The 24,901-nt window shown below is 43.9% G+C and overlaps 1 protein-coding gene across 2 annotated transcripts in view; it reads right to left on the bottom strand.

The window, feature by feature from the left end:
* Positions 1-24,901, bottom strand: part of DPP6 (dipeptidyl peptidase like 6) — a 2,034,493-nt gene that overhangs the window by 1,829,776 nt on the left and 179,816 nt on the right. The window contains exon 1 of one of the 2 annotated variants that reach the window (XM_069647936.1): positions 2,867-2,986. The exons of the other annotated variant lie outside the window; for it this stretch is intronic. Coding sequence (XP_069504037.1) covers positions 2,867-2,917 — 51 coding nt within the window. The 5' untranslated portion in view covers positions 2,918-2,986. Of the gene's footprint in view, positions 1-2,866; positions 2,987-24,901 lie in introns of those variants that run through there. 2 annotated transcript variants of the gene reach the window in all.

Here is a 24,901-nt window from a genome sequence, read left to right as displayed (position 1 = left end):
TGTCATGGCATTTGTTAGTTTTTTTACTTGACATCAAGGGTAAAGCAAAAATGATATGTCATTACGTGGCTAGCCTGGCTTAGACTGGCAGTTCCAGTCTAGCCATATGCTCTTTGTGTGTCAAGGCATTTTTGTACTTTGCATCAAGGGAAAAAACAAACATAAGTGTGATTACTTGGTACACTGGCCTATCTTAGTATAGCCAGTCTGGATTTACAGGGAGAACTTAAATGGTAATACTGGGATACATTGTGCAATATGTATGGACACAGCCAGCATGAATATGTTTTATATACTGACATATGTTGTGGCAAAGGCATAATGACAATGCATTGGAAAGTGGACATGTGCGCATTGGTAACTTGCATCTATTGGGCTTTTTCATGTGCTACCATACAACATCGCCTCTAAACTGTGTGGCTTTTACTCAATTTTTTACAGAAAGCATTGTAAAAAAGTACCTTTACACCCCTCCAGCAGCCACCACTGCATCACTATATTTCCAAAGAGGAAATACTACCTGTGCGTGTCTATATTCATCGGCAGTGTAACAGTGGAAGGTGGCAGTGTTGCTCCAAGAGATTTACAATTTAATAAAATATAAAAGTTTCGGGTGCGGCACCCGAATCTCATTGAAAAAGCAGGTCATGTTTCTGGAGTACTGTCCCCCAAAAGAGTTTGGGAGTCACTCTAAATTGCACAGAGAGACCTTGTAAGACTCGCAGTTAGATTCGTCCAAGCCTTCCCGTGTTGCTTTGTCCTGTGCCTTGCTCAAATGAAGAAAAAGATCACGTGGCTTTTTTTTTCCGTAAGGCAACACATTTCTGCTGTGGGGTTTATATAACAAGGCCTGGAGATAGAGGCGTTGCTGTGGGGGGGTGGGGAGGGGGACTGAGGGGGCTATAGCCCCGGGTCTTTTGGTTGGAGCCCCGTATAGAAGCTCAGGGGTTACAACCAAAAAGGCTAGCTAGCCCACAGTCCCGACAGTCCCCGAATTAGCATAGCCCCGGATCTTTTCCAGACCTAGCAACACCCCTGCCTGGAGATGACCCATGTAGAAGTTGAAGCAGTGCCAATCACTTTGGCCCATCCTTTTCATTTCTCAGCATGAACGGTTCGGTAGTGGCATTCTGAAAAGTTCCCCATCCAAGGAGGACATTTTGGCGTTAAAACATGAAACTACTCTCAGAGCCCATTTAAGGAATCACGTTGACAGCAGGTGTGGAAGCTATACCGGTTTAAATCTGTAATGAGGAGCCCATGAGGCGGTATAGCTATTCCTGGGCTGGAAAATCGGGATAGCATGGCTTTCCCCACTCACGCAACAGGGTCTCGGAACCTCAAATACATGCAAACAAATCTTTATACTAAGGTACTTGAGCATTCTCCGTAGCAGCTTCTGCCGGAGGTTTATGCTGCCTAGGTGTCTTGCGACACCAATATCATAACATTCGTATCAGTCCATTATGACTCCTGCTTTCCTCAATCCACCTGAACAACACCTTCAAGGTGACTGGCAGACACAACAGAGGCGCGTGTCATGCTCTGAGCTGGATTTTTGAATGTGGCAACCATGTAACATTACAATGTGCTTGCTAATGCTGCTGTCCATGGGGGCTTCCGTCCCGGCCAAATGCTCAGCACTGTGTTTATGCTTTACTGCAGTCATAGGGCAGTGCCTATATCGACACGATGTGCCCTTCATGTACAGTAAGTGTGTGTGCGTGATATGTACATATATAAAGCCGGTCCGATAGCACAGCGAGTTGAGCGCTCGCTTTGACACCCGTGCAGAGCCTGCTGACACAGGTTCGAATCCCGGCAGGGTCAAACTCAGCCTTTCATTCTTCCGAGGTTGATAAATGAGCACCACACACCGTGGGTAATAATAAGCAGCACTCAGATGCCTGAGGGTTTGTAGCGCTATATAAATGCAAAATTATTATTATTATATATAATCTGGAATAACAACATCAGGCTTTAACATAGCACTCCATGCCACGCCCAATCCCTCCCACATCAAAGCTGTTGTTATTACCCAGTGCAATGCTACTCAAGCTATGACTCTCGGAAGGATTAGGAGCTGGGTCAGCCCAGCCAGGATTCAAACTTGCGATGCACAAGCTTTACCTATGTGAAGGAGTGCTTAACCAGCGAGCTATCCACCCAGCCTATTCCCTATCGGGAAACAGATTCACTTGTTGCACTTAATCAAAACCACGTTCAGCAAATCAAACATGTCATGTCCCAATGTATTAAAGAGAATGTCTATGGATGGAATAAAGGCGGTGTTGACATAATGTAAGCCAGTTCTCCATTTAGCAGGCTTAACGCGTACAGGACATATTGTTGAAAACCTATACAATATATAGAACATCTGCCATTTTCGTCAATGTTGAACATATACAGGCTTCTATTCTTTGGAAGGAAACAGTTAACGCTCTCCTAAACAGGTATAGGTTAACAATGCACATGGACATTGTGTATGCATGAAAGTCAATTACATGGGCATTCTTGCCATTTACTTTTGCAATCTCAACATAAACTGATGCTGCTCTGGCTACAATCTGCACCCATCCACTGACTAGCGACATATCATTGTAGCACCCTATGCAATACTGTTTCCAATGCTACACAGTATCCATAATATTCATTGATTTGGAAACACACAAGTTTCCAAGACCCCCAAATCCACACAACTCGATCAACACCTTTAACATGTAAGCCTGAAATGCAATAGGAACACATTTAGCAATGTTTTCAATATTTCCCAAGCACACACTCCAAACAAGGTCTATACTATGGATCATAAAAACAGGAATATACATTATAAAATCTCCCTGAATACCATTGGAATGCGGCTTACCCTCCATAGTTTCTTAAAGCTCTGCGACCGGGACAGTTTGTGCTTGTTCATCCTTGGATCGTGGTCGTCCTTTGTGTATCCTGCGCGGCACCGCGCGCAAGGCAGGCTCAACAAGCAGCGTGCTGCTTCAAGGAGTTGAGTGCTTCCGCAGACATGCTTCCCCACAGAGGCACTCCCAGCTCTTAGCGCTGCTTCCCATAACCACACAGTTCACAGCTCAGCAGAAAGGAAGCGGTAGGCGAGCATGACGTGAAGAACCTCCACAGAGAGCCGAAGAAGAGCCACGTTGGGTCTATAAACCCACCACCACTGGATCCCGAGCCCACACAAATGGAACACTTACGGCTTCATAATGGCTGCACTAGGCTTTTGGCGACGTCACATGTCAGCCTTTCTTTGGCTGAGGCACAAGGATGCTTCTGAGAATGATTGAACTGCTAATTATCTTGCATCCATTATCCCGGAACCATTTGCAACCGAGTGGAAGCTAATGTACACGACTCCTGCCATGATTCTAGAAAAACACAACAGCGTTGCAAATATTTCATCTACATAAATAAGTATTGGTTAATTGCCCAACCACCCGGGCCATTTTTTTTTTAAGCTGTTATCCCATGGGTTTTCAAATTAGTTTCTAAACCCTCAATCACAATTACGTGGTGGACGTTGGCAACATACCAATACAAGAATTCCAGATTTTGGGCTGTGAACTCAATTATGTTATCTGCTGCTCTGACCTCATAGATATGATGGCCTTCTCCGGGGTTATAGGATGGGCACTGGGTGCGTGGTGGCAAGGCTGGGTGGTTCTAATCTTTTTTATGTGGATCTTGCTGGGTGTCATGTTTGCTGCATGCTTATACATAAATCTAATGGGTTCCAGTGGAACTATAACAGTTGTTACACTTCCTGCAGGCGATGCCTTGCCACACCTACGGAAGATGTGTGAATAATGTGGCATGAGCAGGTGCCGTCATGACGAAGGATTTGGATGTTACATTTCATGGAGTTGCTTTTTGTGAGATGGGAGTCCAGGAGAGCAGTGCGGTTGGTTGGTTGCCTAGAATACTGAAGGCGTTGTAGTCTCCTTGGCCCTACAGCATGGACATAGTCCAAGATGTGGCCATTGTGTCTGATCACTATGACCCATTAAAGCATGATCATGAGAAATATTTACCACTGTGTGGCCTGAAGAGGTTGTAGGAAGCATTACGTCTGTGCCACCAGAGTGTTGTAAAAGCACATTTCAATGCTCCCATCATGGACCGTGCAGCGCAGAGAAAGACGTACGGAATAATTGGCCTCATTACAAGTTTGGCAGCGTGGTAAAAAAGTGGTGGCAATTCCATCAAAATACACAAGGAGCCCTATTGTCTCAATAAATAAGGACTAACACCGCCATACCAGCACTCAGTATCCCGTGGTAAATCCACAGGACCGAGTGGCAGCAGCGGTAACTGATTCGGGCAGTAACTCGGCAGATTTGCATCCTAATTTTCCCTGCAACACCTGTTTTGAGGCAACATGCTCATTCCGTCATACTGTATATCAACTAGGTACACTGGCCATATATGTGATGTATATATTGCACAACTATCATACAAAACAAGTGTACATTTGGAATGTGCTATAGGTATATCACACATGTTTCACTTACATGGCATAAATGACTTAATAAATTGTTGCTGAGGTTGACATACACAAGCAACCAGTGAATACGGGTCAACCTAAAACCTTGATTTTGCTCTGTAACAGCAACTAGGGACTTCAGGGGGTCCCATACTTGGGCACCCCCTTAAAGGAAGTCGATTTCTTCCTTTAAATAGCACACTCCAAATAGTGCCTAAGGAGGTCAATCTAAGGGAGTGAAAGTCGTCAGGGGGAAATCGTGGTCTGCCTACATGGTACCCTCCGCAGCTCCTGAGCCTGAATCAGGATTCAGGGGATTTGACGGGCTCTGCAGAGTGACATTTCAGAGTAAAGTAGGGGAGAAAGGAGCATCGACACCCTACAACACTAATCAAAGCAGTCACCCCAAACAAAGGAGGACAGGCCACAGGGACTGTAGAGCTGGATAATGGTGTACCAACACTGCAGCGGGACAGGGCCAATTGCTATCATTCAGACTAGAAGCATGAATTCACATCTAGCGATGGGATTCTGACACCTTCACAGGACAGGTCATGCATGCAGCCAACTGTGCAGATGATGAGAGCGGGGTTCAATGCATCAAATTCATGTATGTGTCAAAGTAATAATAATGATGAATGCATTAGCAAGTGTTGCCTCTAAAAGTCATTTAAATGTAAATGTGTCTTCTGCTTTAATGCCCATGTGATGCATGTCTCCGATTCAGGCCCTGATTCTGAGATGAGGGAAAAACTGGAGCGGAAAGCCAACATTCTCCCCTCCAGTATCCAACACCACCTTTCTGGGGTGGATAGGAGGGTTTGGGGGGAGAGCTTTCCAGCTGCAAAAGCTCATAAAACCTTTCATTGTGGGAACAATGTGTGCACCAGTGTCACTGCGAGGATTACTAAAAATGTGGCTGCTTTTCGTATCTACTAAAGTCTTTTTGAGCAGTCAGTAAATGAGAAAAGAGATGCTGCTATCAAGGAAAAGCCTCGTTTTTAAAAGAAAAACGTGTGTAGAAATGTTAATGACAACTCACAGGCTCCATATCTTAACTACTTTATAGAAACACGCACAAGAAGGGCTCTGCAAAGGAGAATGTCCTTGCAGGGTCTGCCCTTAATTAACAATGATTAATAGGGACATTGGGCCACATTACACGGTAGGCGGTAACCATGGCGCTATTAGCGCCATGGTTGCCGCCGGTATTGTACCGTGTCCACCTTGGTGGATGGCGGAATTATCGCCCTACTCCAAGGTGAGCGGGGGCGGTAATTCCCCATTCACCAAGGCACTTCCCCATTCCCATTTTTCCCCCCATAGGGCTCAATTTGAATGCGGAAGGCACTAATTACGGTACCACAAATTGTGGTACCGTAATTAGCTTTAAGGTCCCTTAGCAGGCCGGTCCCTAATGGCTGGTAAAACCATCCGTTAAGGTCGGGTCCCGCAAAGGGACCTCGTAGTAAGGCGGTAAGGGTTTACCGGTACCGGTGCCCTTACCGGTACCGGTAAACCCTTACCGCCTACCGTGTAATGAGGCCCATTGTCAGGCCATGAATCAGGCACATGCAAAAGCCTGGACAACACATTCTTAGTTTAACAGCATATGGTGCTTCTACGAAAAGTGTTGCTCCTCCGCAGAACAACATTTTTCCTACGTGTGCATGCAACTCAGAATCAGGACCTCCTTCACACAACGTCTCTAATAAACGATCACATGCAATGTCTCACAATACAAAAGATCTCCTACTCTGCAAACTTAGGCCACTATTGTTTTGGTTTTGTGGACTATTCATACTAAAGTGTTCGCACCTGCGTTGTATGGTAGGGGGCTGCCACCCAAGTTAGAGTGCAGAGCAATGGAGAGGGATGCTACGGAGGGCAAGGGTCATCTTGCACACAACAGAGCCCAATGATGCAACTTGGGCTGGGCGGATGGGAGGGCAGAGGGCAACCTCACTTTGAGCTTTCTGGGACACAACTTGTACATGTCTCCGTGACCAGTGGCCAGTGTGTACACATTACAAAGGGAAGCTTGGAAAGAAGCACTTACAGGCTGCTGGAGCCTCCATTGCAAGCTTGCTGATTGGCTAGAGCACTGGGGGATGTGCGAAGAGGAAGCATCATAGAATGTGGCTAGAGCCTGGATTTCACACTTTAGGATTCTCAACATAGAAAGGAAACCTGCTCCAATGAATCACTTGGCCATTCAGAATTCGTGTTGTTAACTGTATTCTGACATAATCTGTAGCAATATCACATGTCAGCCATCCAGGGAATTTAGGTTATCGTGCCCAAGTCATTGGTGCACATTGATCAAGTAATATCCGCTGCTAGTAGCAACTGCCAAGACATTCTAATTTAATAAACTATGTTCACCAGGAAGAGCCACATTTGATAGCTGAGCAATAACTGCTCAATATCATGCTCTGTTATATTATATGTGTGTTGTGATCTCTTGCTGGGATGTATACTGTGCAGCAATGCCATTGGCATGGTCTCTGTCGAATCTAAGGACTGGAGGGGTGGGGTATTCGGTTAGTGGGGAGAGATGGAAAGTGCAATATCGTTTTCTTCTGCTGGGTTGATGTGTGCAGGTCAGAGGTACCCCTGTACAGAGTGTGGCTGTGTTTCTCGGTGGTCTGCGTCCAGGCCATTGTGGCATGGGGATCCATATCACAGCCTGTGGTGGGGTGCAGTGGCCAGGCTGGTGGTGGTAGCCCTATTAATATGTGCATGCGGGATGGCACTCATGCAACCACTGATGACGAGAACATACCTACATTTTAACCGTATCAAAACTGAGCTTGTGTTCCTCTGGAATGTAGAATGGCAGCCAATCTGGCATGAACCTCAAAAGGTCCATGGCCGAAATATCCCCTGATGACAAAGCTCAGGGTCCCATAATTCACTCACTCTCGCATTCAAACAGTCCATCACAAAAAAACAAGGCTGGAATTAAATAACCAATGTCACTGTGGCCCCCAGGCATCACATAGCAATACAACAAAACCATGCTAAACTATTCGCTATCTTCAAATAGTTGGACACAGGTCTCCCTCTCTTGGGGAGCTATACTGCTGCCCATTATTGCCAGCATCTTCTTAAAAACAGCCTGTACCTCTTTAAAGGCTGTGTCAATTCAAGTGCCCCCTGATCTGTCTGGAAAACTAGCCATCTCCAGAGATCAGCACAATTACAGAAGCCACAAAACCATGAGACAGAAAGCCAGAAATGCAGGAATCAGAAGACCAGGAAACAGTCCTTCTCCTGATATATGCAGTCACTGTGGAAGAACCACCTACCAGACATCCACGTGACCCCAACACCCTTACAGTTCAGGCGAGAAATAAAAACCCTAGTGTTCAAAGAGTTCCTCAGCTAGTGACCCAAACAAGCACACCTCCTGTTGGCAGCCTCGTATATACTAGTTATCCTCCATTCCAATGCCCTTTGTTGCTTGACAGCGAAGTTCTTACTTTATGAAAACCTTACATAACTTAGAACACCATTGCATGAGGGGCATGTCTTCCATGAAGATGCAGACATCTGGTGCCCAAGCACAGATTTCCAATATGGGGCACCAGGGTAGAAATTGGAGGCAGGCCTAGAATATACAGCAAGTAGGCTATGGTTTACATTTTTCTTTGAAAAGGGCATTTTTAGGGGATCACATAAGAACATCCATTAAGGGACAACAGCTCTCACTAGGATTCACCTGTGCAGGTCCAGTTAACATTGGATGACCCGTGACTTTGCGCAGGCTTACTTTCTTTATTGGAGCCTCAAACACATTCTGTTCGGACATACATTCTGCAGTGTTGTGCACTGTAGAAGTACACACCACATGCAGTGTTTTTGGCAGGTTACCGGGGGTGGAATAGCGTGTAATGGCAGTTTCTGATCTGCATAATTTCGATGGCATAATCAAGCTATGCAGAGTCTCTCTCAAGAGGTCAGACCCTACATGTATTTACCACGCCAGTAGCACGCTCTTTAGTTATCACTAGGACTTGATTAGATTTGTTTAAGAAAGAAAGTTCAGGAGGACTTCAAATCAGATAACTTTCTGAGTTCAGTGTTTGGCTATTCATTACTGAGCAGTTACGCAACAGTATTTGGAATCTTGATTGATGCATACCTTTTAATAAACTTTATGACCACAAACGCCACCTGGAGTAGGTCTCCTTTTATTGATGGGTCCTTGACAAAGACTGAATCTACATCTTCTCAACCTGTAGTTTCGGTAGAGCATCTTCCCGGGTTATCTCCCTTTCTGACCTTGCCTACATGCTAGAATAGGGTCCCCTCCCATAACACCCATTTTGCCCTATCCAAACTTTTTCCCCTCAAATCAATCTACACCTTTTCCTTAAAATTCCTGATTTAACACTTCAATATTAATGAATGGCATTTTTTCTGGAACATGTTTCCATAAAAGGCAATTTGTTAAGATGAAGTCAGGATACTGGCAGCATCATGTATGGATCACCATGTAGATTCAAACTGAAGTCTAATGCTTAAAGATGTCTTTAACTCCAAGTCCATACATAATGTGTTCGCAGTTTCTCATGTTTGCAGTGAGACGTTTGCAGCTGAAACCAGCCATACTGTACATTCTGAAAACCTGGAATGCTACAGTAGCTGCAAGAGGATCATTTGATTGATTCTGCCCATTGACTTGGGGGAGAAGCAGCAACATTTCACATAAACCCCCACCTGCTTCTCATATTGACATTTGTAAGGCTATTTAAAGAGACAATGACAGTAAACTCCCATTTAAGGAAGTAATCTGGTGAAAAAGAATTTACCATGCCCATCAGTAACACAGAAATTATAACATTTTAAAATACCTTGGTAGGGTTGCTGAATGAGATCAACAGCACCACGGCTTCCTTAAATGTTCTTTTAGCACCCGGTCACCCGCTTCACAGCTTCCAATATAGGGAAACACAAGGAAACAGCAAATTCTATACTGCCTGCCCCGCATATGCATTGACATGTCAGTGACTTTTCGCAAACATTGCTCCGGCCCCTTCCAGATCTGCAACCTGAAGCTGCCCAAAACAGAACTTGAACACTCGCCTTGTCTCAGAACACACAATCTATCAGTGATGTGTCTCATACTGGTCGCCAGTGTTCCCCCAGATGACATTGGCTGTCACTCTGTGCTCGGGGGCAGTGCTTTAGCAGTGTCCCAGAAAACACATCTAAATACATAAACGTATACAGCTCACGGATGTCATTTGTGGGTTGCCAGGGGACGCAGCTATGATCTCTGGTGACTCCCCTGTGATCCCTGCCACTGCGATCCCTGCTGAAGGAGTGCAGAAGCAGGGCTCCTGCAAGGACGTGCAGAAACCAGGAAACTCTGGTTTCTTTTCTTGTGCACAGGAGCAGAGAGGACTTCCGAAGCAACATCCAGACAAGCACTGACCGGAGGCAAGTGAAATGGAAATGTAATTTTATTTGTGTATGTTGTATGTATGTATGCATGTGTGAATGAGCGAGTAGGTGCTGTTAAAATGCTGTTTGAATGCGTGAATGTGTGTTTCAATGAGCTAGAGTGTGCTGTGGTAATGCTGTTTGAATGTGCGAATATGTGTTTGAATGACCGGGAATGTGCTGTGAAAATGCTATGTGAATATGTTTGAGTAAAGTGAGTAAATGCTTTTTGAATGCATGCATATGTGTTTCAATGAGCGAGTAAGTGCTGTGTGTATATGCTGTTTGAATGTCTGAATATGTTTGAATAAGTTAGTAAATGCTGTGTGAATGCTATTTGAATGACGGAATGTTTGAATGAGCAAGTTAATGCTGTGTGAATGCTGCATGAATGTGTGTTTGCATTAGTGAATTGATGTGGATATGTTTGCGCCAGCCTGTGAGGGTGATTTGGGTGGGGTGTAGGTAAGAGGGGAGGATGGGGAGTAGTAGAGATTTTTTACTGGGCATTCATGATACTGCATCATAGATGTCCAGTAATAAAGGTCATGCCACAGTAAGAAATGGCTAGACTGATTGCATGAAAATGCATTCTCGCCACGCAATAACACTTATCGTGTTTTCTTTAAAAGCGCGCTAAAGCAAGCATGAGTGTTATTATGTGGCTGGACTGGTATTTTGATGGAATTCCTCTAGCCATTTCTCACGGTGTAATGACATTTTTTACTGCTCATCTATGACAGAGTATCATAAATGGCCAGTAAAATGTCATGGCACAGTAAGAAATTGCTAGACTTACTACACCAAAATGCCAGTCTAGGCACATAATTACACTTATCATGTTTGATTTAACAGCATCATAAAGCAAGCATGATAAGTATTATTACACCGATAGTATGCTTTTTGATGCAATCAGTCATGCCATTTCTTATTGTGGCATGACTTTTTGCAATGGGCATCTAAGATACAGCAGGCATGATGTACGTTATTACAGGACTAGACTGGCATTTTAGTGCAGCCAGCCTAGCTATAATATCTTACTATGGCATGGCATTTCTTACTGATCATCTATGATGAAGCAAACGTAATAAGTGCTCAGGACTGGCGTGCATTGGAGCAGCCAGATGAAACATGTTTCTTATTGTGGCATAGCAATTTAATGGCAAAGCTAACAGGAGTATGTTATTATGTGCTAATTGGCATATAATGGCAAAGCCAGTCTAGAAATGTTTTCTTATGGTAATATTACTGGCATTATGTGTGCAACATGAGCATGTTCTTATATCGGAATACTGCCAAATATAGGGGCAGGTGCAGTAAGCATGCAAATGTATGGGAACAGGCAGAGTAAAACTGTTTTTATACTGGCACATATTGTGGGCAAAGGCATCATAAAAATGCAATGGAAAATGCTTCTGTGCACTCTTGGTGACTTGCAAATATTCGATTTTTTTCAAGAATTATCCAACACAATTGATTGCAAATTGCTTGGCTTTTTAACCAATTGTTCACAGACAGTGTCCTGTGTAAAGCACCATCTTAACCTATTATGCAAACATTTTCTTGGGGGAGAACCAGCCAGACTTGATTGGTTCAGGCTCCCTCGCTATGCTCTGTTTTGGTCGCTTGCAAATTTGTGGCAAATATTTATGTCCCACCAATTAGAAGTGTCACCAGCCGCCACTAGCAGTGTGGAAACAAACATAAAATGGGTTCTTATAACCTACGTTATTTTTGGAAATCACGCAGTGAAGGTTGGATTTCTCTAATGTGTCATTTTTGCGACATGCAGGGCTTTAGATTAGTACATGTCTGTGTATTCTAGACAGAGTGGATGCGCCACATGAGCTACATACTCAGAGTCAACTTGTTTGTTTTATTTTTCTGAGGCCTATCACGTTGTGCAAAAATACCATTTTAAAGTTACTGTGGCCTAGGTTTTCCCATACCTCAGTACAATATTTAGTTCTGCGTCATATTTTTATGTATAGCACTTCATGTCTGAATCCTGACATCACCTGCTTTTAAGTGCTTCAAAAATAGGTGTTATTAGTATTGTCAGTGATGAGTGTTGAACTCAATGAGCTATCCAATAGAGACACATAATGCTGTTTAATCAATTGTGCCATTACATTTTTTTTTTCAGGATACTAACATTGCCCTTTCCTGTTCCCACCAGGACTTTTAAAAGAACATATAGCACTACTATTATGAGGTTTACGCGTGGCCCACGACATTACAGTATTTGGTATTTTATTAAATTTAAGTTTTCTTACGTTTTAAACCCACCATTCACTTCAGGTTATGACATTGGGGTAAATGTCTTTTGATGTAATGTCACCAGGGTCCAATGTCATATGACATCACTTCCTGTGATGTAATTGGGTGTGTGATGTCACTTCTGCTACCCCTGACATTTTGGTGAATTGGCGTACCCGATGCAGCTAACAGATTGATCAGCTAGCATGCCATGTTGGTCCACTCTCCTCGGAGGGCAAAGCATACCTCAGGTGCCTGCCCACCCATGCACTGGCAGCCGATTTATCCAGTTTTGGCGCATTGGGTATTGCTTCTTAATACAGGACCAGTGGCATGCTCTGTGACAACCATGCCAAAAATGTTAGGCCTAACCAGGAACTACTTTCATTCTGGCATCATCCTGCCTTCCATCCCTCAGCAGTTGTGGTCTTCCCTATAAGCTTCTTCCAAAAGCACGATTGAATCACAGGGCCCACTCTTGCCAGCTGAATAGTCATCCTACCTTTGCTTCTCGTCATCACTGAGGTCCCTACGGAAGAGAGCCTCACTCCCAAAGATCCATAGCTGGAAACCCAACCTTAAACATTGCAATTCTGGAGAAATAGCAGAATGATTGTGTGATCATGAGGATCTGATAATGGCTTTGTATCTACATTACAGGGGCCTTAAAGATGAACTCAAAGTAAAGAATTTTAATAAACAGAAATGTACATCACTGTTTATTACTGTGTTTTTTTCTCTGTTCTTTTGCATTAATAATCAGTAAGGAATGAGTTACTTAAATTAACAATTTACTCCAAAAATGTTCTGCAGGTTGATATAGTCATTCAATATTAATCCCCACATTACACAATTGCACATACAATAGAAATCTCAACAGGGTCACCTCCATATTGTTTGAAATTAATCATTTCGACACGTTTTTAATTAATATATTTCTTTAATTGTTGACTATATTTAAAATGCACTTTTAAACATAGAAATAAATACTTGGGTTGAACTCAGTGGTAATGGTCTGGGGCCCCAATTCATAGGCAAGGGCATTAACGCCCGGCTCCTGTGCCATTACTACCCAGTTCAGCCCCCAGAATGGGTGCCTATTGCTATTAGCACCCCAAGGCAAATCCAGAGGATCCAAGAGCAATGTATTTGTGAGAAACAATGGGTTGCTGCAGTCAGCATGTGACCCATCGATTTGCACAAATGCATCCTCACCCAACATGGCCACTATGGAAATCGAGGGTAAGCTCAGTACAGGGGCCCTCTTGAATTTCTATTCCGGCAATGGGCAAGCAGTAATGAGAGCCACATAGGCACTGCTATGATGGAGCCACAGGTAAGTAGGGACAGGGGAGGGTCATGACAGGTGGGGAGAAACAAGGCAAGAGGTGTGGGAGAGAAAATGTCCGGCAGGTTTTCCGGACACGGGTTTGGTGCGCCGGAGCTCGGTCTTGTCTCTGTTGAGGGCTAGAAATCTGTCAGCCATCCAGGTCTGCATCGCATCATACACCACATTAAGGGACTTGGAGTCCTGGGTTCAGTTGCTGGAGAGCTCAAGGACCACCTGAGTATCATCAGCTTAGTTGGTGTACTCCACACCCAAGTGATAGAGCAGACTAAGCAAAGGCCTGATATAGATAATGAAGGTTGTCTGGGCAATGCAGGAGGCCTGTGGAATTCCACACGTTTGAATTGTGGGTTATGAGCCTGATTCGGCCACTGCCGCTCTAACTGTATGCTGCCCAATAAATGACGCGATCCAGTGAGCAGTCAAATCGGAAAACAAGCAGCCTGCTCCTTCAACATGGAGACCAACAGAGAGTGATCCACCAGGTCAAAGGATGCTGACAGATCCAGCAGCATCAGCAGGGCTGGGTAATCGCGATCAACTATGCTGGCCAAGATGGATTTAAGGTCCAACATAGGTACTTCTTCACTGACAGAAAGGTTGATGCATTTTGTTATCCATGCACTAGCAAATCAAGGGAGCCTTTGATAATATTGGCCGGACAGCTGTATCCCAAGCAGGAGGTAGTTGTCATGCCAGTAATAATTTGGTAGATTTCATCTTCAGAGCATTGGGAGAAGCTAAAACAATTCTCCCGTGACTGTGGGAGAGAATTTTCCTCTTAGCACTCCGGATCGCTCCGGCAAGCCGCTAATGCTCTGCCTATGTCCATGTATTTTGGATGGCAGTTCATCATGTATGGTTTGACACCAGGTTGAGTCCTTGGCAAAAGTTTGATTCGGCTTAAACAGAGTCTTGAAATCAGTGAGCACCTTGAATAGTTCACTGGAATTTGAGCAGGCATTTGAAATTCTGGAATTAAGATACGTTGACTTAGCTTTAATGAGGGCAGTTATGAATTTGTTCACACCCTGATTATACTGAGAAAGGGTGTGAGGGTTGGAGCTCTTTTGCCACTCTTTGAAGTCCTAAACCTGACTTTTGCAAACAAAAGCATAGACTTATGTTACCATGCTCATATTCAGGCTTGCGCCTTCTGATGTGCGTCAAAATGTCTGCTTGACAGCTGACAAACAGTCGTATATATGTTTCACTTTGACTTGTACAGATGACAAGCTGGCCAACTGTTATGTTCCTTGCCAATATTTGGGAAGTTGATGTCTTAGTGGAATGGAATTGAAACTCAGGGACTTGAATGAAATACTTTTTATCCCCAATCATGTGTATTTTTCTTTAGTCACAAAATTGCCCTAAGCCTTCACATAAGAGATCATTTTTCAGAAACGTATTGGATCGAAATACTGCTCGTGGATACATGTGATCGGATCATAAAATAGGGAGTTCAGGTTTGTCCGTCCACATACCCTTTCTGGAAAGCACTATCACTTTCCTTCCTGCCCTATCCTCCTCATGTTCAGAAAAGCAGGAGCTGTAGGTTAATATACACGATGATCTTCTGGATCTGCGTCATAGGCTGCGTTCACGTAGGGGTAGGGCCAATGCGTACATGGATAGTTAGCTTGTTAAATTTACTGTATAGATATACAAAGGATTTAGGATGCAGAAAATGAAACGTACTTCTGGTGGGTCCCTCTTCCCGCTTTTGAATAATGAAGCTATTTTTTTACAATTTGAAAAAAGAAATGGAATATCGAAGCTCTTGATTTTGAGGTGGACAGCTATTCCCTCAATATATTATCGTGCATGATAAACAAATGTACTGTGTGCATGAAAAAGGATGTCTGACTATGCAGCATCTTCCAAACCTCAGCATTCCTAATCTGGAAACTTGGCCTGCAGTCCGAAAATGTGGAATGATGCCTGCTAACCTGCGGTATATTTGCCGGGTAGCAATAAACAGATTGTGCCACAATTAGCCAAATAACCTGGCCTTGGTAGAAATAAAAGAGATCTCTTCCAATCCAGAGCAAAATGAGTGAACTTGCTTTTATAAGTAATTAATTTGTAGAGAATATTCAACTGGAGTGTTGAACACATACCTGCGTGTTGACTATTGAAAATTACGGTTATATTAGAGTGCAAGGGAGAATGCCAACCATTTTGTTGATGACATTTTCCATTTCATTAATTGCACAAAATAACTCTATTATTTTCACATTTTCCGCGTGGTTTGTGACTAGACCGTGCTCCAGTTGATGGCTGCACGCTTCACTTCAGTTGATCCGAAAATATAGCACTGAGTGGCTTCACCAATACGGGTCACTGCTTCTGAGGTTTCCCGATTTGCATCACGAAGTTGCTAAATACGTGTTGCTCAATAATCCATTGGGCGTGGGGGGTGCAGATCAAGCTCACAGTAACTGTTACAACAAGTCAGCCCCAACAAGAAAACGCATGCTCTGAACTGATAGTAGAAAGTGCAGCCGATGAAACTTGCATTAATACAGACCCTGGTTGGGATCCAGCTACTCTGGTTGTGCCAAGATAGGCCAACCTTTAACTTTATGCTAAAAGATGAAATGCCTGTTTTCAATACAGGATTCACTGCATCCTCAGAAAAGCTTCCTTTTCAGTTCTTTGCCACATATTGCAAATGTTACTATTCTTTGCTCAGGAAAAAGATGGTGCCGGGTGGGTTGGAATTGTCATGGCTTTTGAAATTGATTCAGCTAAACTAGCTTAAATCTAACAACATTGCAATCAATTAACTTGCAATATCATATAATTTTGATTAGAATGTCAGACCCTGGCATGGTCCCTTTTAAATAAGTCACATTTCATCTGGGAGTTAACCGTCCCACTTGTTTTCAGAACTAATATGTTGATTTTAAAACCCAAGATTCCCATGTTAGCATATTTTAATTTTGGAGGACAGGACGTATTTTGATAAGTATTCTCATTATTCTGAAAATGTGCATCTTTTCATTTGCATGCTGCAAAGATGGATTCGCACTATACACGGTGGGATTGGAGTTTTTTAGTGTAAAAAGGAAACACTAAAGTAGGCTACATATAAATAGAGGTGGCAGCCAAGAGGCTGGCAAGAGCTAGTAAAAAGCATCGACATCCTTTCGATTGGTAGTCTATACCTCTAGAACGCTTGTGCCATTAGAGCTCGCAATGGACTGTTCAGTTCACTCTTCTGTGAAGAACGATGTGACAAAATGACTTCTGCCCTGCAGGAGTCCAAGGATGAGTAGTGGCTAAAACACCTACTCTGCCTTCGAAGATCTACAAAGCAAGAGTGATCCCAATTATAAAGGTAAAACAGGCACAGTTAAGAGATATTCCTCCTTCACCTTTTGTGGTATTGTATGCCAAGGGAAGACTATGCTCTCAAGAGGGATGTAAATGGGACCCAGTAGCAATCAACACAGCAGCAAAGCATAACAGTCAAAAGTAAAAAGGGAATGTCCAATCAAGTTTATATACACATATATATACTAATTAAACACACCATCTGCAAAAATGACAAAATAGAAAATCACACAAAACCAACCCCTGCGCAAACAACACATAATATGCAAAGATAGCAAGATGCAGCATCATGGGTAGTGAATCTGTGCTGAAAGCAAGTAATAATCACAACATTCTTAAAAAGAAGTGTTCTTAAGTACAAAAAAGATGTAAGTGACCTAATCAGTCTCTAGAACCCAAAGAAGGACAAAGGGGTGGGGGTATATTGGTCAATAATAATTTCTATGGTGCTTCGCGGTTCGACAGCATCAAACCAGGCTTCTCAGTTATGTTTGTGTGGTTCAAATCAGGCTCAATTGTGCCAGTCGCGTTGTTCCAGATGGGGGGCAGGTGTTGAGTCGGGGTCGAGCAGAGGTTCATTGCGGTTCGAAGAAGTGCAGACTCGATTTGCTGCCGAAGGTGCTTATGACTGGATGTATATTCCAAGACGAGCAGTCCTATGTGGCGTTGAGGGTCGTGGTTCGATGAGGCCACATGGGCCAGCCCGACTGGTGATGAAGACCGGCAGAGAAGATGCTGGCAGTTTGAAGGGTGGATTGAAGCGTTGTTCAGCGAAGAACAGATAATGAGGTTCAGCATTAGTTCAATGGCGAAGATGATGGTGACTGGGTGTTCAATTTGAGGTGAATGTCTCTAGGTCACGGTTCGAAGGATCCCCCATCTTCTTGTTGACTTTCATTGAAGATCGCCAATGAAGATGCTGGTGGTTTGAAAGAAGCAAAACCAACAATGATTTTCAAGTTTGAGTTGAGGCAACAGCATTCTCAGTAGGCATGGTGTGATGAAGAACCAGTTTAAGAGTGTATAACAGTAGCTCGAAGATTGTTCAAGTGCCAAAGGCAGCTCTGGATGGTCCTGTTGTTTTGAATGGGTTTGAGCAGTTCGAATCATGGCTTGCAGTGGTTTGATAGCAAATGTAAGGACTCCTGACCATCTGGACAGTCAGGTTGCTGTGAGTCTGAATCTAGGGACTCAAGGATAAGTTTAGTCCTTGTTCTCAGGCTTCCACCAAAAGGTAGCCTGGCACCTGCTTCCGGGGGTCCTTCAGCACAGTGAGGTCCTGGGCAGCAGTGGGGCTGGCAGAGATGCAGGACTTGCTCTAGTAACAACAGATCACCCCCTATATGCCCTCAGGATGGATAGGGGGGAGAGCTTTCCTCTGCATTGGACCCTCAGTCTTCAACTCCTGAGGTGGTGTTTGGAGAGTCAACTTTCCCAACCGAGGTCCAGTGAATTCCTCCTTAGATCTTTTTTTCAAAGTGAATCAAAGAGGTGGGAGAGCCCTTCTTTTAATGGGAAAAGTCCCCAGGTGATTATTCTTGAGACAAGTGGTCAAACCCAAAGTGCTTTGCACTACAGGAAGGTGGGGGAGCAGGAAAGAAAGATAGATGCAAGAGAAACAAGATTTTGGAACCTTCCTCGAGATGGTCTAAGCTAACCTGCTCCTTCCCTTCTCAATAGAATGAAAAGGCCCTTTTGGTATGCAGCACCCTGGTGTGAGGCTACTCTTCATGTTAAGGGGTGTGCCCTTGGATTCATGTTCACACGACAGCATCCTGTGGAGTAGCTGTCTCTCTAGGGCGGGTGATACCTGCCACCCCAGGGCTACGGTAATGCTGGGAGCAACAAAGGCAGCCGGATGGGGGGAATACACAAAAACCTTCCACAGCTGAGGTGGCTCGCAGGCCTGACATGTGTGGTATCAAATTGATTTGGATTGGATAATTATGAGAGATGCTAGCCACTATGCCTCAGACGTAGGTGTTGCTTACAAGTAGAGTATAATGTGCCACCGGGATAGCATTCTCATATAGTTTTTGGAACGTCTTAAATGCAGCCCCTGTGCTGCAATGACTCGGCTGTCACAGCAGCTGTCAAATGGGCACATGTGGCTCCTGAACCTGCTCTGTGGCTCTGTGGCTCTGTGGCACCGGAGAGCAGCGGCTGCAGTTCAGATACTGTTCCATAATGCACAGGTGTTCACTATGGTTTTGTCAGAGAGCTTATGAAAGGGATATCTGATCAGTAGATTTCCCTTCCTGAGATGGAATTACCTGTATCATTTTATTAATGTAATAAAAATAAAAAAAATGTTCTTCTGCACCCTCGCAAGATGGCAATCCACCACGAGATATATATGGCTAGCAGTGGCATCACAATGAGTGTATGGATATAGAATTCAGATTTTGGGGTTAACTAGTCTGTTAAATAAGGTAAAGGGAAAGCTTTTACATAGTATGGCACAAACTGAACTGATGCACAACGTGTCCGTTTCAGAAACAAGGTACAGTGAGGTTAAGTGACATGCCCAAGATCACACAATTAGTTCAAGTTGGAAAGTTGGGCTTTTTTTGTTTTGTTTTACTGGTTCTGGCACTTAAAAGTCGGGTCTAGATCAAGTCTCCTCCCATCCAATTGTTAGTTTTACAGCAACATGCCTCGTTTCTGCATAGCTGTCTTTCAATAGCTAAAATAGTATTCTGTTTACTACAGCTGTCTCCAAATAGACACTAAATTATATAAGAAATCTTTATAAAACATGGTAGATCGAACAAGAATGACCTACTTTCATGTGGGGACACCATTTGGGAGTCAATATCTGCAAAATGTGCTCAACCCCTCTAGCTACTAACTATGTAGATCAAAATGCATCTGAGGTGTTGACTGTGGCACAATTCAAAATTTAGGAAAAAAAGGGTAATACATATTTATTTATATGTTAAAATGGGAGAGCTGCACTGATTTACTATGAACAGTTATTTGAAAAGATGTCAAACTTGGTCAAATGGACTCCACTTCTTTATATTAATATAGCTGGGAAAAGACTACAGCAGGGAAACAAAAAGCAGGTTTACGCCAAGAGTCTGCTCTCGGATCATCTGGGGAAAATGGCTGCTGCTCCGAGTGCCTATAGATCCTGGTGATATATCCAGCAGACTAGGGTGTCCAGTGGCACCGTAGGCACAGGCCGCCACTCACTGGAACGCTCTCCCCTCTCACCTTAGGATGATGGAGTCCCACCAAGCTTTCGGCAAAGCCATCAAAACCATGCTTTTTGTATAACTGTCATTTCTCACTGCCTTGTGACATCTGATGTACTGTTCATTGCGTGCCCACCTGACTGTCTCAGTTTCACCTACCTTTCCAGTCCCAGTCACTGGCTATCTATGCACCTGCACCTAAGAGACCTTCGGTCACCTGTACTCATTCAATTACTCTTTCATGTAAGATTTCTTGTAACAGCGCCTTGATGCCCCTGGGCTGTAAGTGCGCTATACAAATGCAAATAAATAAGTGTTTGCAGCTTTAATCCATATGTTTTAACGCTCTGAGTCACAAAAGAAATTGGGCCTAGGTGCCCGGGAGGAGGCCCCGCAGGGTGGACCCGTCTGATTTTGTAGAATTTGGCACTATGTCTCTTCACCAAATCCTTAGTGACACTGATCAGTGTTCTTTGCACTGTTTATTTGTATTTCAAATGTCTGCTCCTTGGTAAAAGTCAACATTCTTTGAATGTGTATGTAATACATGTAGGTATGAAAAACGGAATATTATATTCATTGCTAATGATGATAGACCGGGAGTGTACTCTTAAATGCAGCTCTACTCACGCACAGTATCAGTCAATCTGGCGTGGTCCACTGCAATGACATGATCTTGGAAGATCAAACCCTAAACCCAACCTCTAAGCTGACTAGCTTGGGAGGTTTGTCACATGGCCGTCTCTGTGGCCAAAAAGAAAACGTATATGTCTGCCTGTACAGACTTCACACCAACTATGTACCGTGTGCCTGCTGCTTGGACCAGGAATAGTTCATCTACTGTTCTCTGCCCATCCCATCAGACCTAGTAGAGTAGCCATGTTGCTGCCTCCGACTAAGCTGCAGAGTTGTGGAATCTGTGGCACATGGCCCAGCCATTCCTTTTTTAATGTTGGCTAATTTTGCCACCTATAAGCCCAAACTATCGTATCAGAGTACGTAGAAAAGTCATATGAGGAGGGACATATATCTTGAAGGTGTGGTTTGGTTATCTGCCCACCCATAGACTGCCCATGGCAATTCTAATCTCAATGGCCATTCCTACCCAGTTCCAATCCCTCCCCGCCCAAAACACCTCCTCATGGGAACTCTTTCAACTCGCTTTAGCCAAGCCTTAGCAGCAAACTTTGTACTCGACGTGCCTGCCAGAGTTTTTCAGATCAGTCCTCTGAGAGTTAAAGACTTAATTGGAGTTGTAAACCTGCTACTGGTGTAATAGAAATGCCTTAACCAGGTCGGCCTTCTGCCACTCGATGTATAAGCACTATGCATGTCCTTCACGGAATGCCTGTTAAAATCAGGCATTGGCAAAGCCAATAGTTTTGGCTTGTGCATAGGTATTAGGTATTTAACAGGCACTGCTATTAGATGGCAGGTACTTGCACCCTTTTGCACCTGCTACCTTCAATGATCAGTTAATACCACCAGGGCAGTACCTGGCAAATTCCTTTCCCATGCCTACAAAAAGCTCAAACTGTTTTCATTGCCAATGCTTGTTTAAAATGGGTTGCCAAGTCAGTTTGCCACAGTGTCTCAATTAATTAAGTCAGCCAAAAGAAAGAACCAATGAAATACCCAATCACAGTATTGGGCTGCTTCTGCACGCAAAAAAGTCATTACCATGTGTGTATCATGTGCTCATCAGGTCATATGGAATGACGTCACAAATAGTCGTACTAATTTCTCCATTAGAATATCTAATATGTACTTTAAAAAAACTGCATTTGAAATGACGTGCATGTATTGATCAAATCTGGTTAGTATAACTTGTTCTCCACTTAGAGGGACACAGAAAACTCGTGCTACTTCCCGTCTGAGGGGCCTCCTAATGCATGTGGGTTTGGCTGTTCTCCATGCCCCCGAGACTGCTGGCTTAGTGCCCAGACCCAGTGTGGCTCTGGCACACTTGATTTGACACCTACCACCGTGATCGCTCTCTGCATGCACTTGGCATTTCTTGCAATTCAATGCAAAACCTCTCTGTCGGCTGATCCCCATTCTGCGACTGGACTTCATTGCTACAGAATTGTCCTGACCACAGCCGATTCAAAGTGCGTTAATATGATATAACACCACACCCTCCCTCACAACCCCTCCCACCAAAAAAGGCCCTCTGGCTCCCCGAGGGAAGGTTATGGGACTTTACTGTGGGTGCCTGCTTCAATTCCCTGGAGTCGCTTCCTGGAGAACTAATTTCCTATGGTATGATGCTTCTGGTTTAATTACTTTCTGGTCTTGAGCAATCTTTTCAAGGTCTGCTCTTCTGCAACCAATGTCTTCATAACTTCACATCTTGTTATCAACCTTTAAGTCATGACACTATCATTTTTACAAAGGTGGTCCACTGGTCAACTCATTTTCAGGAAGAAGAAAAAATATAAAATGAAAATATGCTCTACTTGTGAAAATCAAGACCAGTGTATAATGTAAAAGGCATGCCTACGATGGCACATGTCAATTGCTAGACATATAAAATAAAAGAAGCGAGTACACTAAACATGCAAATACTGTGTGAAATAAAATGTCTCTCCTAGTATAGCATAGAGAAATACAATGTGACTATAGACACTCCTGAGGGTGCACTCGCCTTTGCTTTTTTGTTTTTTGGCATTGGCCAGTCACATCAAAATGGCCCTCGCATATTTGGAATACACTGTGACATGCTGTATTTAAAAAAAAAAGACTATTTTAACTTTAAAACACAAAGATTAAGAATGATGTAACATGTGCACTGTAGTCACGTGGGTCACACCTCTTGAGAGGCTACTGCGACTTCCCTGCAACCTTTATTCCTCTTCAATACAACCTCTGTGTACACTTTAAGTTCAGAGAAACGACATGGTGAGGACGCACAGGATTCCCTTTCAGGGGCAGTCTGTCCCTTGTCAGGGCAGACACCCTACCGATCAACACTTCCAACCTCCCTGATAAATATGCCACATGTTTCCCAATCTGGAATACTTGTCTTCCACTTGTTGGTCTCCAAACTACAACTCCCATAGTACTCTATTCTGTTTAGACCAACAATGTGAAATGGTGTTGGGATGTCCCAAAATGACCATGGCAGGGTGAAGCTCCTAAATGAAGTCCTTCTCCCAAATTACCAAAAACCCAGATATTTGGGAGTAAAATATTAGACAAATCTCACCAGTCCTACTGCCCACAGGAGAAGCCACCAGGAAAACATCAACCCACCACCCAGCGGGTCACATAATCTAAAAGGGAGATATATTATGCCACGCAGGTAAACCAATTACAGACAGACTATGCCTCCCATAAGACACCAGCCATGAAGAGTGAAAACCCAAAGTGGATCCAGAAATGCCTGGAGCGGGTAAGAATAATAAATACCACCAAGAGAGATTACAAGACCAACATTAGATACCTCTTTCGAACTGAAACCAGGGGGCTGTAAACGTCATTCGACTGGGCAAGCTACATTAATTAGGTGTGCTGGTTCCCAGACCACCCTTGAAAGCAAGCAGACAAACCCCCCTCCCCATCACATGGAAGAAGCCAGCATTCATACTCATCTCATGAGAGCAGGGGATATGAAAAACAAAGACCCGAGCAGGAGAGTCATGCAGCAGAGAAAGAAAAAGCATGTAGGCAGCACAAATCAGCATCGAGGGACGGAGCACAGAGAGGGCCAAAATAGACTATTCCATGCATGAAGAACGAAGACACAGCAAAAGTGCTAAACCTAATATGCAATCAGCTTGAAGGTGAAAAGTCGCATGTTTTCCTACAGTGTACCAAGTCTTGTGAAAGGGACAGGACTGCCAGCAAGAATACAAGACCTAGGGGCATGACAGCTCAGAGTGCTCATTGGCTGCAAGTGGGAGACGTTCTGGTGCATTCCTTGCCAGTCAGCTGACATGACTGGCGGCAGTGTTAAGAGAAGCTGACAGCCCAGGAGGAAATCCCAGCCAGAGGACCAGAATAGACGTCTGAAAATAACCAGCTGGGAAGCAGACATCAATTCTGCATGCTAGGGAGAGAGAGCAAGAGGGAGAAACAAACCTTAATCCAAGAGGTAACACAGCTTGGCCTGGACGGTAACCCAGGAAAGAAGCTTTATTGGAGCAAAGGCCCAGCAAATAATACTTTCCTGGACGAAAAACCAGGAAAGAGGCCTGGCCTGGGCAGTAAGTATGGAAAGGAGCATGGCCTTGCCAGTAGCCCAGAAAATAAGCCTTGCCTGGCCAGTAATAAAGGAAAGAAATCTGACCTTTAGGTTAAGCCAGTGAAGGCGCCTAGCATGAATAGTATTCAAGGAAAGGAGACTGGTCTGGGCAGCCATCCCAGAAAGGAGATGTTTGACCTACATAGGGACTCCATGGAAGGTGGAAAGAGAATCCATTTTTAAAACCCAGGAGTGTGTAAGCTGCAGCCCTCCAGAAATCTTGGACTACAACTCCCATGAGCCCTCACAATTGACTTAAAAGGCTTAGGGATGATGAAAGTGCAAGGTCAAAACAGCTGGCGGACAGCAGCTTGCTCACCACTGACCCAAGGGAACCTATTAATCCCATCGGATACATTTCCCGTTGTCATTTCCCCACTTTGATGTAATAATGTCTCCATATTCTATGGACTTAGGTGGTTCCCAACCTGACTCATTGCGTAAATAAATCGCACTTCTCTGTTTCTAGGTTGGGCCGCCTATGACACATGCCACAGTGCATGTTAGTGGGCTTTAGGATAAAACCTCTCAGACTATTGCCATTCAAGGTGTCTCATTTTAAG

This window comes from Ambystoma mexicanum, chromosome 2q (genome assembly GCF_040938575.1).
Source record: "Ambystoma mexicanum isolate Mex_15411 chromosome 2q, UKY_AmexF1_1, whole genome shotgun sequence".
Classification (NCBI taxonomy): domain Eukaryota; kingdom Metazoa; phylum Chordata; class Amphibia; order Caudata; family Ambystomatidae; genus Ambystoma; species Ambystoma mexicanum.
The sequence above is the reverse complement of the archived record's forward strand: the minus strand, read 5'-3'. Positions and strand labels throughout refer to the sequence as shown.